The following is a 17,577-nucleotide window of genomic DNA, read 5'->3' as shown; positions in this document are numbered from 1 at the left end:
GCTCAGGAACACTTCGACACGCCCAGTGCAGGGATCGAACCGGCAACCCTCCAACTGCCAGACAACCGCTCTTACCTCCTGAGCTATGTCGCCCTATGTCGTTTTGTTTCCGTCATGGAAAAAGGGGTCGTAATGTATATATTTTTCGTTCACGAAATTAACGCTGTCTGATAAGTAGGATATTTTTATCGCTGTGAAGCAGCATGAAGACGTCGTATAAATAATGGTAATTTTGGACAAGCAGTTAGCTTCTCTTCAAAATGTTCCGTCTTTGGTCACGTAGTGTGCTACCGACGTCACTTGGCACTACTCACGGTATACTAGGGATGTATTTTGTTAATGTTTATTGCACATGTCTGTCATTCCTTGACTTTTTCTAAAAACTTGCGCTTCAACTATCTATGTAAATAGAATTCTAAAACAACACTCTGAAGACTGTTTTTAGGGGTTTTTTTTAGGTGTTAAGAGAAAAGTCTTTTTTTTGGAGGGGGGTCATAGAGAATGTTTGCAATTATGTCTGCTTATGATATGGTAAAATGTTTGTTTCTATCTGCATATGACATGGTAAATGCAGTCTGAGCAAATAGGGCTATATTTCCATTTTATTCCCGTTATTTCCCTGTTAATTCCCATGGAAAGTTTCCATCCTTGAATATTCCCAGAATTGGTGGCCAGATGGCTCCCTGGCCTAAGTTGAGCGGTCAGGGTATGTGGAGGGGTGGTGTGGTTAGGGTGCCATCAGCAGGCAGAGATGGAGCAGTTTAGCTGGCTTGCAACTGCAGATGTAGGCAATTTGCAGTAATTAGTAACACTTTATCTGTTCTTTATCTGGCTGCAGGTGAGATGCAGGCGGGAGCTACATATTGTCTATTCCATTCTCCTGTCGTGTATGTCTTGTTTGTTGGTTTGTTTGTTCATTGGAGCACACAATAAAAGCCTGTGTGGTTTGTGGGGACTAGTTTAACTTAGTGAACAGATTTTGTTATTTAACTTTTTTTTAAACATTGTTCACCATTTTGTTAGCTAATGTTAAGGTGTGTGAATAAACCTATTTAGCCGACAAGCTAGATGCTGTAACCCCCCCCCCCCCCCCCACCCCAGTTAAATAGACTGATATTGACATGACACTTTTTTGTTGTGCTACACAGTCTAGTAACACATAAGTGGAGATGTGAAGTCCGTGAAATAATTCAGGAAACATTGCATAGCATTGCTTTGGAATATAGCTGGTTTAATTTGTGTGAGCTGAGAGAGCCAATATTGTTTCTTGTAACTTGGTGTCATTTTGATATTGGATATCAATACTTTTAAAGGCAGACCTCGATTTTAATTAATGAGTTATAGACGGTGCTTTGTATGTGTGAGTAACTTGGCATTTTTGTATATTGAATACGTGTTCTTCATCATATGCAATGCATATTTTAGCATTGAGGTGGTCCATATATTCACCATACACAGATTCACCCTCAAATACCCCTTTACCACCAAGGCTTTTTGAGGGCCGGTTTGGAGCCGGTGCCTAATTGCGAACCAGTTCTTTGCTTTTCGACAGCAAAAGAACCGGCTCTCAGCCAGAAAAACTAGTTCCAAAGCGGCACCAAGACTTGGCTGGTCTAGAACCAAGAACCGCTTACGTCAGGGGCTGGGGGCGGGATTATCGTAACAAACCAAGACCAACTAAAACTTTGTGACCGCCAGGTAGAGTGAGAGCACCTATTATTGACCACCTTTGTTCGACAGACAGGAAAACGTAAACTCATTTGCAACTATATATGAAATAGGCAAAATATCGGTAACAACCTGTACCTAGTTATGTAGGAAAAAATGTCCTTGTTAACCTCCGGTTGTTATTTTTTCAGTACTTTCGTGATTTTTTCTGTGCCGGCAAATAAGTCAGAGGTGGTCCAGCACTAGCTTTCAGTGGCTAAGGGGACGTGTATCGACCACCCCATATAAATGAATGGAACTGACATAAATTTGCTAGCATACTGTTTAAGTGTCCTGTCTTGCATATTTGAGGTTAATATGAGAAAGGGTGGTCGCTATCAGCACGCCTAGGAATCTGTACATATTCACTGTTGTAACCCAAGTCGCAGGACGCAAAGTTAGGAAAGCAGTTTTAAATTATGAAGCAACGTCTGCGCCATTGGATTTAATGGGTCGCAATGAGATAATTCCGAGCGTGTCACTTGTCTTAATGTTGACATAGAAAATAAGGCTGTAATAATATAACTAAATGTATATGTATGAAGTTGGTTTTTTACATTTAGACAGTTTATTATCTTTATTTTTACGGGACATTTTAATAGGTAACAATGTTGCTGGGAAAGTGGAGACGTATACAGACGTATACAGTGACGTAATGACGTGGCTCCCTAGCGCGCGGAAAAGCAAACCGGTTATTAGAAGGTTCGCAAGTTGACCAGCTGCGAACCGGCACTAGCACCAGCCCAGAACCAGAACTAGGTTCGCGTTGGTGGAAAAGGGGTAAGATAGTAACCCCCCAGTTCCTGCTCTGTCTTATCTCCAGGCTGTTTGAGCACTTTGAAGCTTCCAATGGCTGAGAATGGCCAACTCGTGAATTACATGTCTGACAGTCCCTCTCTGTGAAGGTTTTACTGTATTACCACCCCTATAGGTGATAAAGCCTTCACACAAACATGTACTTAAGAGGAAGCTTCAGTTTTCAGAAGAGGAAGAAAGACAAGGGAAGGGGGTTATCAGACATGACAAAGACAAGACATTGCATTTACAAAGTGCTTCAATTCTTCCAATCAATGTCCACCTTTGATTACGGTCCTGAAACCATAGTCCGTCTTTTGCAACAGTTGTGAGTCCAGTTGTGTAGTGGAGACATCTATCTGCGTCCTGTAGTGTCCAACAACAGCTGTGTCCAGTCATTGTGTTAACTGAAAGTCCTTTTTGTCATGTTTTACCTGCAATGAGGAAGTTCTCTAGACATTTAGGTTTTGTTAAGGGTGATGTTAGAGCTCTGTTGCATCTGGTAATCTTGACAGGCAGTCCTTAAGAGCCAGTCTCCCTTCTGGGGAGCCACAAGTGTGATGTGCGTGTGCAGCATGGCATCTTTCCCACGGTCCCTTTCTTAAGCTCCATTACCCTGTGGGATTATTTGCCGTCTGGCCTGTGATCTGGTCGGGTTTCAACTGCTCCGTGCAGTCTGGATCGGCTTCTCAGGGGGGTTGATGTCCCCCATCACTGACCCACTCACAGAAATTGCCTTCAGACCCTGTCATCACTCGTCAGAGGAGTATTCCAGGCGTAGTCTTTAACAATCACCCATAAGCACACCCTCACAACAAGCACATTGGTCCATACAGAGAACTTCCTAACGAATGTACTGTTCGACACCTTTCTTCGAACAGGAACAAAAGACAGTTACACCTTTAGACTGACAGCTTGATTCAACACTACATTCAGCTGGAAACAAAACAACTTGATGGACGTAGTTCCTGTGGGTAATCCAAAGATGGTGATTGGAAGTGCTGCTGGTTTTACCTCTATGAGAAACATCTGATGGTGGTGTTTTGGAAGTGAAGGGAAGGTGGCCCTTAACCCCTGGAAAGGGGGCAGCTTGTGTCAATCACTCCCACTTGACTGTGATGAACATGGCAAGTGGGAGCGATTACATTTCCTCTGTCCACCTCCAGGGCTTTGCCTTCCCTAGTCTTGTACCGTGGGAGGCCCTCGAGTACATGTTTCTTTTGCCTGGGTTCTTGCGTGCCACACAGTCCACCGTTTTGCACAAAACTCAGGCTGTACAGGAACCAGTTAAAGATGAATTCCTGGCAAGGTGGAGTCAGGGCTGGGAGACTGTGGGAAGTGGATTTTGGGTGCATAGTCCAAGGGGGAGGGGACCAGGGGCTCCCTCTTTTGCAGTGGGAACAGAGGTGTGAAGTTGCAGGGCATCTATGATGGGCCAGACCTTTTCGCCTGCGTCTGGCCCTCAGCATGAACCGCTGCAGTCCCTTAGGCAGGTTTCTCCTCTTTACTGGCCGCTGGAGTGGTGAGGGAAGCCCATGGATTTCCCCCAGGTTCTCTCCATGCTGTGAGGCAACAGCAGGAGGGCTTTTACCACTTGGGGAAGTGTTTATGGCATCTGGTCCTTTGTCACCTGTCTGTGTATGATGACCCTGGATATTCGTTTCCATCTCCTGGATGGCGCAGCTCTCCTGTCACACACACACGCATGCACGCGCACACACACACACACACAGATTCACCTGTCTTATCTACAGGCTATGCTGGCTGAGCACTTTGAAGATTCCTATGGCTGAGAATGGCCAACTGGTGAATTACATGTCTGACAGCACACACCAATGAAACTTGTAAATACTCCAAGGTAACCTAACAAACTAAATTGTTAGCTAGCAAGAAGTAACATTAGCGAGCTAGTCAGCTGTAGGATATGTCATCATTTCTATTATTTAGGAAAGGTAACATCCAAATCCCATTCTCAGCAAACAGCCCACCACACAACAACACGAGTCATATGACATAATAACCAGCCAAGTAGCATGTTCGCTATCATGAATGTTAGCTAGTTGTTCTGCTAAAAGAATTTGTTTGCTACACCAGAGGTTTGGAAGAGTCTTGGTGTATACCATGGCAGAGTGCAAGCTTTCCCCTGAAACCATCTACAGTGAGCACCATAATTCATTGGACAGTGACACATTTTTTGTTATTTTGGTTCTGTACTCTAGCACTTTGAGTTTGAAAGGATACAATGACAATGAGGTTGAAGTACATGCCTGTCAGCTTTAATTTGAGGGTATTTTCATACATATCAGATGAACTGTTTAGAAATTATAGAACCTTTTGTACATAGTCCCCCCCATTTTCGGGCATCAAAAAATATTGGACAGTTTAACATAATGTAGAACAAAGTAATCATTTTTAATATTTGGTCGCATATCCTTTGCATGCAATGACTGCTTGAAGTCTGCAACGCATAGACATCACCAGACGCTGGGTTGCTTCCCTGGTGATGCTCTACCAGTCCTGTACTGCAGCCATCTTCAGTTCCTGCTTGTTTCGGGGACTTTTTGCCTTCAGTCTCCTCTTCAGCATGTAAAATGCATGTTCAATCAGATTCAGATCCGGTGATTGACTCAGCCAATCAAGGATTTTCCACTTTTTGGCCCCTTCGTTGCTCTAGCAGTATGTTTCGGGTCATTGTCTTTTTGCATGATGTAGTACCGTCCAATGAGTTTGGAGGCATTTGGTTTTATCTGAGCAGATAAAATATTTCTGTAGACTTAAGAATGAATTGTTCTACTTCTGTCTGCAGTCACATCATCGATGAAGACAAGTGAGCCCGTTCCACTGGCAGCCATACAGGCCCAAGCCATAACACCCGCTCCACCATGTTTCACGGATGAGGTGGTATGCTTTGGATCATGGGCATTTCCTTTTTTTCTCCACACTTTCCTCTTTCCATCACTCTGGTACATGTTAATCTGTCTCATCTGTCCACAAGACTTTGTTCCAGAACTCTTGGGGCTCTTTTAGGTGCTTTTTTTCAAGCTGTAATCTCGCCTTTCTGTTCTTCAGGCTTATCAGTGATTTGCGTCTTGTAGTGTACCCTCTGTAGTCTTGCTGGTGTAGTCTTCTACATATGGTAGACTTTGACACATCTACACCTGCATCCAGGAGAGTGTTTTTAATCTGTGGGGCTGTTGTCAGGGGGGTTTTCTTCACCATAGAGAGTATTCTCCGGTCATCCACTACAGTGGTCTTCCTCGGTCTACTGGGTGTTTCGAAATAATTGAGTTCAGCAGTTGTTTGATTGATTTGCATTTCTGAGCCTTATGACGGCCAGTTTAATTTGCATCGACACTGCTGTCTTCCTCATGTTTTCACACCCCGACAACAATCTCCAAAGGCAATTGCAAAGTCTAGAATCAAGACTAGACATCAACAGCTCTCTTCTGCATTCACTAACGACACAAATGAATACACCTGCCTTACGAAACACATCTGTGAAGCCAATTCAACAAATACTTGTAGTACCTTAAAATGGGGGGACCATGTACAAAAGGTGCTGTCATTTCTAAACGGTTCATCCGATATGGATGAAAATACTCTCAAATTAAAGCTAACAGTCTGCACTTCAACCATTGTATCCTTTCAAACTCAAAGTGCTAGAGTACAGAACCAAAATAACAAAAAATGTGTCACTGTCCAATGAATTATGGTGCTCACTGTATGCAACTCAACCAATGTATTGTTATTCATCAAATGCTTCTACTGGCCTATAGAGGAGATGAAATGAAATGATGATGTTAGTTTATATTTACGTTTCATCTTTACTGAATTGCATTGGAGGACACAAATCGCCACATCTCATCTTTGAGATGCATTCACCTATACCTGAACGTACACGTGCACACACACACACACAGAGGACTTGATCATGAAAAGTAAGCCAAAAAACATAAAAAAGGCACAAAGATATATACATTTTCATTTCTTTAATAGCCACATTAATAATCTGACCTAAATTAAGGGTTTCATCAAAAAAAAAAAAAAATCTAATGAGACAATATAAGACAGTCACAAATGTTTCAATTTACATGTTCGTTTTTTTATTTATTTATTCATTTAGGATCCCCATTAGCAATACACAGTGTGCAGCTAATCTTCCTGGGGTCCAAACATAAAATACATACAATACACACATAGTAAGAGATAAAATCGAACAAACAGACAAAATAATACGAAACAATTGCATTAAATTGCTTTGGGACACACAAATTTCCATATTTCATCTTCGACCTTCAAGGGTGAATATATATTTTAATTTATTTAACAGCCAAATTAATGGATTCAACTTTAAGGGATTCATCCAAAAAAAACATATATATCAAATCAGACAAAATAACAAGAAAGCAAAGAACATGAAGAATAATAAAATAATGCTAAATGTCTAAAATTGCTGATAAGTGCTATAGGTTACTAATCTTCATCAAATAAAAAAATTCTCAAAATTCTTTTGTCCTTGGCTGTCATGTACAGAAGAACCCCAGTGATGAAGAACCATAATTGAGTCACAGACTGACTGGTCCATCAAACAGTATGAACCTTCCAGTTGGATAAGCAATTACACCTCAAGCTCTATATTACACAATACATGCATTATATTTGTCATTTTCACTGATGCAAAAACTGAGCATTTATTTTCCTGGCCAGTAGCTTTCATTTTCTCTGTAATAAACTCTAATAGGATGTATTTGCATTAACCCCTCCTTGGTCGTCAAAATTTAAACCAATTTACATAGCCTTTGGGAGTTATAAGAACTTAACACAGCTTGTAATGTTTTCATTTTTGAGAAAGCAAAATGGGTAGCATTTGTTGCTCTGAGTTGTCAGTAGACCAATTATGCTGTTATGTCATTTATCTTTTGCAGAACTCACACAGAAAAAAATGGTTTTTTTAAAGAATGTCATGTGACCAGTTTTATGCTTCATGAAAGGAAATTTTTAAGCGCTATTTTTTTCAAAAGGAACAATGGCCTAATAAAAACACCATTCAAGCTTTGCCTTGTTGCAAGTCAACCATGTCCATCTAACAACACCATGAATTATCATGGATTTATACTTCAAAGCACAACCCTGAACACCCCACAACCCCAATGAATGTTGAATATTAAAACCCTACTGGTGGCTATATTGTACATGGTATTGACACCATGCAAGTTTTGCCTTGTTCAGAAGGCCATGCCCTTCGATTCAGAACATGTTTCAAGGTCGAAAACCATGTCTGGAATTAATCAGACAAAGCAATGGTGGAAAAATGGCCAACAATGCTAAATATCAATTTTATTATAGCAGCCATGTTTCTCAAGCTATCAACACCATTCAAGTTTTGGCTTGTTCAGAACAATGTGGCCAATGTGATTTTGATGGACACTCAGTAAATGGGTCAATTCTATTGGGTTGCCATTAAGCCATTTTTAAACTACTACTTAGTTAGACTAGTACAGAGATGGTTCACAACAAAGCTGACATCAAAAAAATGTGTTTATAAAATGTTTTATTTTTAGGCAATACATATTTGATTAATCATGTGCATTGAATACATAGTAAAATGTCTAGTGTCCAGTGTCTGGTCATAGTGGACTCATAAACTCTGTAAGAGTTTATTTAATACTGAATATGTTCATTGAATGTGGGGAAATTGATGAATCTTCTGGTGCCACTTAAGAGCATATCCAGAAAAATGGACAGCGCAGAACAAAATGCGTATAATCCAGCTGTGGCGGCAATTGCTGATTGAATTGATCCAGATGCAAGATTCATTTTTGAAAGGAGCATGACTATTGTCAGGATAGAATGGGAATGTGCAGTAGGTTCTAGGTCATGTTTTATTTAATCTAGAAGAGTAATTATTTCTATGGCTGTCACAGAAGTCGCAGGTGTCACAGATTACATTATTTTAGTCTTCGGCAGGACTGTGAATTTCTCTGTTTAATGCTTTCCATTATTTTTTGTGTGCTCTTCCTGTAGCTACGGTAACGTCAGTGACAACAGACGCTCAAAAAACCTTGCGACGTACTAAATCTAACTTTAAAGAAATAAAAACAAACACAGTAACCCTATGTTTTATTATTTTAGTACTGAAATTTATGTATACTCTGTATTCTTAGTTGCTAACAATGTTCTGTTAAAGGCAAAAAGCTTACTATTTCCGAGACAGACAAACATGATTTAATGCACCCAGCCTATCAGTGCATTTATTTGTATTATTTAGCCTCCTAGCGGCAACTGCCAACTGAATTTTTTTTAGACTGAAAGCACTTGTTACATGTTATTGCAATCAGTTCCCACCGCTGCACATGATATATATTGGTTAATTTAATAAATTAATATTTTTAAACACTTTTTCTGATTTTTGCGATTTTTTACAACTTTGCTGTGAGTGTTCTGTGACTTTAGCCAATATTTTCAGTGCCAGGCACCCAATAGGCCCTCATTAATTGTGCAAACTTAAGTTTGGGAAGTAAATTCAACAGAATACATAATCAGCCACACTGATAATATCTGTGCCTTTTATTTGGGCAATCCTCCCTTAAATGTATATGCATTAAGGAGAGAAGCACACCTTGCAAACACTCCCAGATCACACAAATACTGTGCTTCCAGCCCCGTGTGCCTCTGATAAACAAGATGCATGTTTCTGGGGCAAAATGTACCATATACGTGTCTGCAAAATAGTCGCAAAAAGCTTTGTAAATATGGCCCTTACTTTACAAGCAGTTCAGTCAAACAGTCTGATAACCATTCTAAATTCACACAATTCTAGTGTTGATACCAGTTGTTCCGTAAGATGTCATACGGGAACTAGCTTTAAAACATCTGTGGATGCAAACACCCTTCACTTTCTCTCAGATGGTTCTTTGCCACTGTGTCATGTATTAAAATCATACAACTGCACACCTCATCGTGGATTATGCTTTTCTTATAGTATTACATAATATTTTACTATGTATCGATCTAGGCTGGACCTCCATTAACTGATTGTCAAAATCACTTTGGTAGGTATGTGGATGTCATCTGCTTGAATTCAAGTTCTAGGAGAGGGGCTTTGCTATACCAGTGTCTTGGGGTTGCTTAATTTGTATTCGTATGTGGTCAACTTCTTTACTGCTCACTCGCCACACTTTTTTGAAAATAAAAATAATCAAATATGTATAACCTTAAGGTATAAAACAATTTATAGCTACAAAATGTGGGCCTCTTAAAACATAAGGCTCTGAATAACCTCCATTCCTTAAGAGTATGTATCTCGTTGTTTGGGTTGCAGTGATGTGCTTCTAGGACATCACCCTACTCATGGCTGTAGACATGCTCCTCAAAGCCATGCTGATCCATGGAGTCACAGATGAGTGTGCAGAAGGGGCACACCCTGTGGCTTTCCTCATGCTGCTCCAGCTCCGACCTGCTGATATCCGGGAAGATCTCTTGGCAATACCGGCACATCATCAGCTAAGGAAAGGAGAGAAAATTGATGTTCCTAAACCTCAGATCCAGGATCAGTATCTTTTCAGACTGCATGGTTAGGATTAGGATTATATGAAAGGGATCCTGGACCTACTATTGGGAAAATAAATTATAATACTATAATACCGGAGCTGCTGCAGAAGATAAAGCAGGCTTTACCAGAGGTAAATACCTTTAATGGGGAAGGGGTCCTGGTGGGCTTCGGGACCCTAACATAAACTCCTCAAAAATCATATATAAAATCAACAACTCAAAACAATAGAGTCAATACCAACAGGAGAATACACTGTTCGACACTGACAGGGAAATTTTCCACATTTCACTTGGGACCCCACCCACATAATCAGCTGTGCTGCTCATCCCACAAATGCATGATCCTTACCAATTCGGACATCTTTGTAAAGGGAAATGAACAGGCTTTCCAATGATGTAACATACAATGCTAATAATACAGTGACAACAGAGATATGATCGACCAAACACAAATTTCCAAACTTTTTTTGAGGAGTTTATTAACAGGAGTCCACTCCCCTATCCTCATTTGGCTGTTAATTAGCCATCCTAGAAACAGTGGTGCCCCTTATTCACTCAGTCACTGCTTAATTGACAAAGTGAATGCCATCCCCATTTTATCAATGGACCACTACTAGATCCAAATTATTTTATTGGTTATTGGCTGCAACAATTGTAAAGTCAATGAATATTGCATACCTCTCAAGGAACAAAATCTAAGAAATCTTGTTGCTAGTGGCTAGCAAAATGTAAACAGGAGCTCCTAATGCAGGATATAACTTACTTGATGGTGTGCTCCTGGTAAAGTAGATTTTGCAATGTCAGTTACCCAAATATTCATGGACTAGATGTGGGCTTCCCAACCAGATTAGTGTGCTGTCCTTAAACCAGACAGACTTTTTTCAAAATGCATTGTACTCAATCCTGTAGCTGTGAGCAGGTTTTGGTTTTGGGCAAACCTTTACAACAGGTTTTTCATTTCTTAGCTCTCAAAGATGATGTAATTTGTGAAAATTTGTGAGGCAATACATACCAGTTCCTCCGTGCTTGAAGTAGCTAAAAAAGGAAAATTAAAAAAATATATATTACCACAAGAAAACAGGGTGTACAACATGTCTGAATTGACAAACAGAAATCAAGAGGTGACATTACTTTTAAGACTGGATAAAGCTCAAAGCTTGCAGACACTTCAATGTATTTAACTATAGTGTCTGCAAGTAGGGTCTGTCGTGGAGAACCAATTAAAGGCATAGTGTACCTAAAAATGAACACTATTGTTAATTTTCTGAAACTGTGAAATTTATTTTAACCCAAAAATGACATCATTTTGGAGCATTCTTTTTGCAGATTTGATTAGTCCAACCACATAGCCCGCTTGGGGAGTATAGTTGCAGATGAGACTGCAGATAGGGGGTGCTTGTTAAATGGGCGACCTATGCTAGAATGGTGGCACTTAGAAACTATGTATTTAACATAGTTACCCTGTATCATCATCAAATAAAGCTAGAATTCAGAGCTTGTTGTCTCCACATATAGTCTGATTGAAGGAGCACTGAATGACTGAGTTCAATTTCACGATGCTGGCATCCTGACCACTAGGGGGGCTTGTGCAAAGCAGTTAATATCAAATGTGCTAACTTGGTTGCTGCATTAACACGGCATTGTATTCTGGATGCTCCAAGTGATTCATAGATATGAAACAGCCACCTGATCACAGGAATTTATAATCAGCTCACATCAGATTGGTCGATATGCTATGCTATTTTCTTTGAAAAAGGTGTTAAAAAAATTTACACATGCAGCTGGAATGGCCAAATGCTGAGCAATTTCTCACTCATTCCATTGTAAAGAGATCACATATTTGCATAAAGAATTATAGCATATTTCGAATATTTTCATCGAATTATGTCCAATTACACTGCATAATTATCGATAAATATACAGTGGTCGCTGGTTTCAGATGACACGTTTGCCGCCGTGGCAGCAGTTCTGCCGGCCAGAAGGAAATGGATGCAGGGTTCTGACCGTAGAGGGCAGCAGAGTGTAATATTTCCTCATAAGGACAGTTTCTACTATTCTGCATTGTACTTGACGTCACTCCGCGTTGCATTTCGGGGTGATTCACAATCTTAAAATGAGTTTAGTTCTGTGATTTTAAGACAACATTGGAAACTTGGGAAAAATAAAGCTCAAATACCAGCTGATGTTGGGCTGGTATCAGCATAGAAGCCATTCAAATATTTTTATGGATCTGGTAACTCTCTTTAAAAAAAAATAATTACAGCAGTTTGCAACATAAAACTCGTAAGACCCTAACAGGGATGTCAAACCCGTTTTGGCGATTCATCAGCAAACAGTTTATTTTTCACAATTTCATAAATGCTACTCAAATAGCAACATATAAATACCCAACTTATCAGAAAATAACACCTGTTTTCTTTAATACGATTTAATAAGAACCAAAGTCAGTTGGGTAATTATAAAAAAATCTAACCTTTTTGTTATAATACAAACCGAACATAATACCATAAACTTTAAAATCGAGAGCTAGTTCAGTATGTTTAATATCAGTCAGCAACACAAATAACCAATTGATTCTCGTGTCATTCGATTTATGTTTTAAAATGAGTATCGAACACCCAATAATTTCTTGCTTTTTAATTTCTGTTCCTGAAACGGAAAACGAATGGCCAAGAACTACACAGATCCTTTCTCCCCAATGATAGTTAGGCTATTACTTGCTGATGGAAGCAGCTAATTTTTTAACATCGTATTAAAGGAAACAACTATTTTCTTATGTTCTGGAAAGTCATCGATTTATATATTATTATTTGATTATACTGTAGCATTTATGCTATTATGGATTAAAAATAAACTGTCAAACTCTGTTGTCTGAAAAATCTGTTTGACCTCCCTTGGGGTATGCATCATCTCACACTGGCAGCAGGTTGGGAACTGTGAATTGAAAAGACGCGTCTCCTTTTCACCGTAATTACATTACATTACATTACAGGCATTTGGCAGACGCTCTTATCCAGAGCGACGTACAACAAAGTGTATAACCATAACCAGGAACAAGTATGACGAAACCCCTAGAGAGAAGATAAACAATAAAAATAAAAAAACACCCATTTGTAAAACTAAAATGCTTCATACCACACTGCAGACATGATCTTAAGCCTACGTAATGACCATGACCGATGGCCTAATGTAACACTCTTCATCAATTTCTTTGATGACAGACTGTCCGATTTACGCCTCTAATTACTAATTTGCGAAACAGAAGGAACCTGCTGGGTGAACAGAGATTTCACTTGCTTTGGTTTTTACACAAATATGTGGTCGATAAACATTTAAAAGGCTGTGTTTTTATTACTTCTGTTACTTCCCACAACAAGTTCATGCATATTATAAACAGTCTATGTTGCAAAACTATTTTCTTGAAATAAAGTACTCAGCTGGATCAATTCCAATAGAGGTATTTCTGGAATATAGCATTTTTGTTATATAGGCGATAAATCACTACACACGTGAAAACATGTTTTCTTTAACCACTGCCCAGTGGCAGAGCTTGGATATTAGGACAGGCGCGTATTGGCACATCACACTTTGTTACAGAAATCTAACTCAAAGGCTATGACCACAGCAATCGCGCAGCAATGCTGTATCAGAAACAAGTCGGGCTACGGTGAAAATGGAGACTTCATAGTTAATACGTGTTTGTGATAGTTAATACTTGCCAGCTAGTCTACTAATTAAAACGTTTTCATTTTTTAAGGAGTTGGGTGAACGTATGGGTGTTAAACAAACAAACTCAATAATATAGGTCAAGTCTGACAGGATGACTTTAAATTTGAGGGCAGTTTACTGGAGTTTGACTTGTCTTCACACCCCCACTGCCTGACAATAGCCAGGTGTTGATGCGGAATGCGGATGTGCGAATGTGTCTGTCCCTCCTCTGGCAGGCTATTTAGCAGCTGAACGATCAAACATCAAACATTATCAGTGGAATAAACTACATCAGCACTGTAGGCTACTGTAGGGTGCTACAGAGGATAAATTGACGATAAATTTGCACAAGCCAATATATTTGAGGAAAAAGGATTTTAATGATATTGAAACACCACAGATAGTGGGATGAAATTTGCTCCAATTAAATTACAAAGGCTACATTCCAGTTGGTCCACCTCGCAATTCCACAACTCGGCTTAACACTTTTGTTCAGATGATCAATGTATCTGTTGCAGAGCTCTGTGTTGATACGGAATGCGGATGTGCAAATGTGTCTGAACGATCCAACATCAAACATTATCATTGGAATAAACTATATTCACACTGTAAGCTACTGTAGGCTAGGATACAGTGCTACTGAGGATGAATTGGCAAAACATTTTCCCAAGACTTCTGGACCACAACAACCATTGTTTAAGAAACTGCTGCACATAATGAAATTTATAATCACAAAAAAATGGACAGATGAGGTTTTCCTTGGTTGTTAAATCACCTTGGATTTCTACATTAACTTCAATGAGCAGCAATTAAGCGCCCTGAAGTATGCGCAGTAGAGACGGTTTCCCCGTTACTTCCTAGGCTTCACCGCCTGGCCCCTCCTATCATCACCAGTTCTTATGTAGGCAAGATTGTCTGCACACATCTAGCCAGTCTCTCTGAAAAATGCCTCAAAAGAAAAAAAAAAAAACATCAGACAAAACAAATCACGGGAATGCCGAGGCAGAGGACAGCGGTACTGAACCGACATTATCTACGCTCGCTTCCTTCCCCTTTAACCATGAGCAAATACTCAAACGTTAAACAATGATGGTTTATTTAAATGATTCAGTAATTTCAATAACTGTCAATTCCCCTATTCGGTAAACGAGGAACTAGACGATGCCAGGAGAGAAACGACTACGGGAAATTTGCCTTGAATACATTCTAATTTAAAATTCACACAAACCCAAATAGCCAAAGCAGACCAATCTGGTGTGTGCTTATAATAAATGTGTGTGATAAATGCTGTTTCTTTTCCATTAATCATTTGGTACAGGACTGAATTGTGCATATACAATTCTCAAATGACAACTAGCAGCAGTGAACAAAAAGTTATTTACCATGTTACATTTATGATGCGTTACATTTATACATACTCTATATAAAGTGAAACTAACATGGATAACTTTAGACTGTGCTCAAAATTCTGACCTTTATTAAGTTTCACATTCTGACCACGAAGTTCGTTGAATAACCGTTTATAGACGTAAATGTCACTCAAATACACACAAAAACGTTATGGGTAACAAGCATGTCCCTATTTTCAGCTTATCTTTAAAATGTATTTTCCTTTCCTCTCCTTTCCCCTTAAAATAAGAGCGGCGATAACACTGTTCTACTTTGCTTGTGAGTGCCACAGTTGAAGTGGTAACTGCCAGATATGGTTTTGAGTGCTCACATTTGCCACCTGGTGGTGGTTTTGCGAACAAAAGTAGTTCCTGTAGAAATACAAAGAAAATATATGCAAATTTGCCGCTGCTGGGAAGATCCCTAGCGGCAGAAGCGTCATCTGAAACCAGTGACCACTGTATGTTAAAAGTCAGCAGATGCCTCATAAACCGACAATTACTCTATAGAAACAAAAAACCACCAAAACGAATGAATTTAGTTCGTTTCTGTTAAAAATAGTGTCTATTCTCATTCTCTGTCTCTCATTCTTTTATGCAATTAAGTTGATTCTAATATAGTTCATTTAGCATATCTAAGGTTGCATGTAAACTTGAAAGCAAAACTAAAAAGAAAACTTAAAATGCAGTATCATTCATGACCAAATTGTTCTACAAAGCTGTCCACAGGAGGTTAAAGGAATGAGAGGTTTACTATATGTATGTATTTTAGTATGTACTGATTGGCCCTTGCTCTGGCTTAACATAGCAACCTACATTAAGAATAAAAGTAACACTAAGTTTGGAGAGTGAAATTACCTGGAGCTTCAAAGGGGTTCCCATAGAGGAGTGGGTCAGCCCCTGGGTTCTGGGATTCAAGGGTAACATGTGATGAAGTGTAAGGGTTAGAGTGTTGAAAGGAAATAGGGGAAGGAGCAGACAAGGACTTGAGGTGTGCCACCTCTTCACACAGTTTTTCAATAGTTCTCTTCAGCTCCTGATGGGGACATAAAGGAAACACAATTCACAATCTGATCACAAAGTTCCACTTTCATACATAGAAAACACAAAGCCATACAATCACAGTTGACAGATGTGTGCCCTTTACATGAACATGATCTTTACATGAACATACACGTTTAGCTTTTCTGTGACCAGTTTTTCTCCTGAGCTTAGGCTGGAGTGTATAGACTAATGTGCACAAATGCACAGAAGGAGGGGGGGGGGAGGTGGCAGGTCATGGGTTACCTGGTTGTCCTGGGACAGCTTGTCCTTCTCGACTCTCATAATTGTTGCCATGTTGACTTCTTCATCCAGGATCTTTTGTAAATCCATCAGCTGCTTCTGAGGGGCAGAGGAAACTAGGTTGGCCTAGGTTCAGTCTCAACACTCTGCACTCAACATGCTTAGCTACAGAGGAATGCAGACATATGCTGTGCTCCTAAAAAAACCTCTCGTTCGCTGCTCAGCTTATCCTTCTCCTGGAAATCCTTGACCAAATTTTCCAGTTTTTCCTTTGCTTCCTTCAGCTCCTGAAGGGCTCGGGCGGTCTGCCTGCGTGACTCCTCACTGCTCTGTCTCTCCTTGCGTAGCTCTTCTTTCACCTCCTGTAGCTGACAAGTAAGAACATCACACCGCACATGTAGACAGACAAGGTGACCTTAATGCTAATGCAGTCTGGAGGGGCTGTCACCAGGAGGAAACCTTTCGTGTGGAGCGTGGCTAACCAGTTTCTCGAGGTCTTCTCTGTCCTTTCCGTCTTGTTCGGACAGGGTCCTCTGCAGGGCCTGATTCTCACGGCACAGTCCTTCTGCCGCCTCTGCCTGTGCACGCAGCTCCCGCAGTTCCCCTGCCAGCTTCACCGTCTCTTTCTGGCTGCTCTGGAGGTCCACCTGATGGACAGAGTGGGCAGGGCTGGAATTATGGTCTTCAATTTTAAATGACTCTCTCTCTCCCGTTCTCACAAACAACTACATATAACCAATTACACATGAACACATACATGTCCCTGGCCTGCACACGCACAACCTCCCACAACCACACACAAAAGCCGCGTTTCCACCAAAAGTACCCGGAACTTTTAGTCCCAGGAACTACTTTTCAAGGAACTAAAAGGTTCCTTCAGCCCATGGTTGTCTGCGTTTCCACCGCGGTCTGAAGTCCCGCGAAGAGTAGGCAAATTAGCCCACTGACGTATGAAAAAGCGACGTTGTCGTCGGTCCATCTGTCCTATGATTTCTTCTGTAACCCATACTACCACCGAAGTAGCCTACATTATTTTCTAATAACCGGGACAGCCCGGAGGGGTTTATTCCACTTATACAACGGGTTACCAACAATGATTATATATGGTTACTTTTGTATTTATTGATTTTTATCGATTTAATCA

General features: G+C 40.2%; 1 protein-coding gene across 3 annotated transcripts in view; it reads right to left on the bottom strand.

Moving 5' to 3' along the window:
• Positions 1-6,582: 6,582 nt before the first annotated feature.
• calcoco2 (calcium binding and coiled-coil domain 2) overlaps positions 6,583-17,577 on the bottom strand; it is an 86,496-nt gene continuing 75,501 nt past the window's right edge. For 2 of the 3 annotated variants that reach the window (XM_064324484.1, XM_064324483.1), the window contains exons 9-14: positions 16,916-17,080; positions 16,640-16,801; positions 16,437-16,532; positions 16,008-16,185; positions 11,066-11,088; positions 6,583-10,005 (exon numbers count right to left, since the gene is read on the bottom strand). In XM_064324484.1, coding sequence (XP_064180554.1) covers positions 9,847-10,005; positions 11,066-11,088; positions 16,008-16,185; positions 16,437-16,532; positions 16,640-16,801; positions 16,916-17,080 — 783 coding nt within the window. In that variant the 3' untranslated portion in view covers positions 6,583-9,846. The remainder of the gene's footprint in view (positions 10,006-11,065; positions 11,089-16,007; positions 16,186-16,436; positions 16,533-16,639; positions 16,802-16,915; positions 17,081-17,577) is intronic. The other variant, XM_064324486.1, reaches the window with a different exon arrangement.

This window comes from Anguilla rostrata, chromosome 2 (assembly GCF_018555375.3).
Source record: "Anguilla rostrata isolate EN2019 chromosome 2, ASM1855537v3, whole genome shotgun sequence".
NCBI classification, from domain to species: Eukaryota; Metazoa; Chordata; class Actinopteri; order Anguilliformes; family Anguillidae; genus Anguilla; species Anguilla rostrata.
Note: the sequence above shows the minus strand (reverse complement) of the source record. Positions and strands in the feature narration are given on the sequence as shown.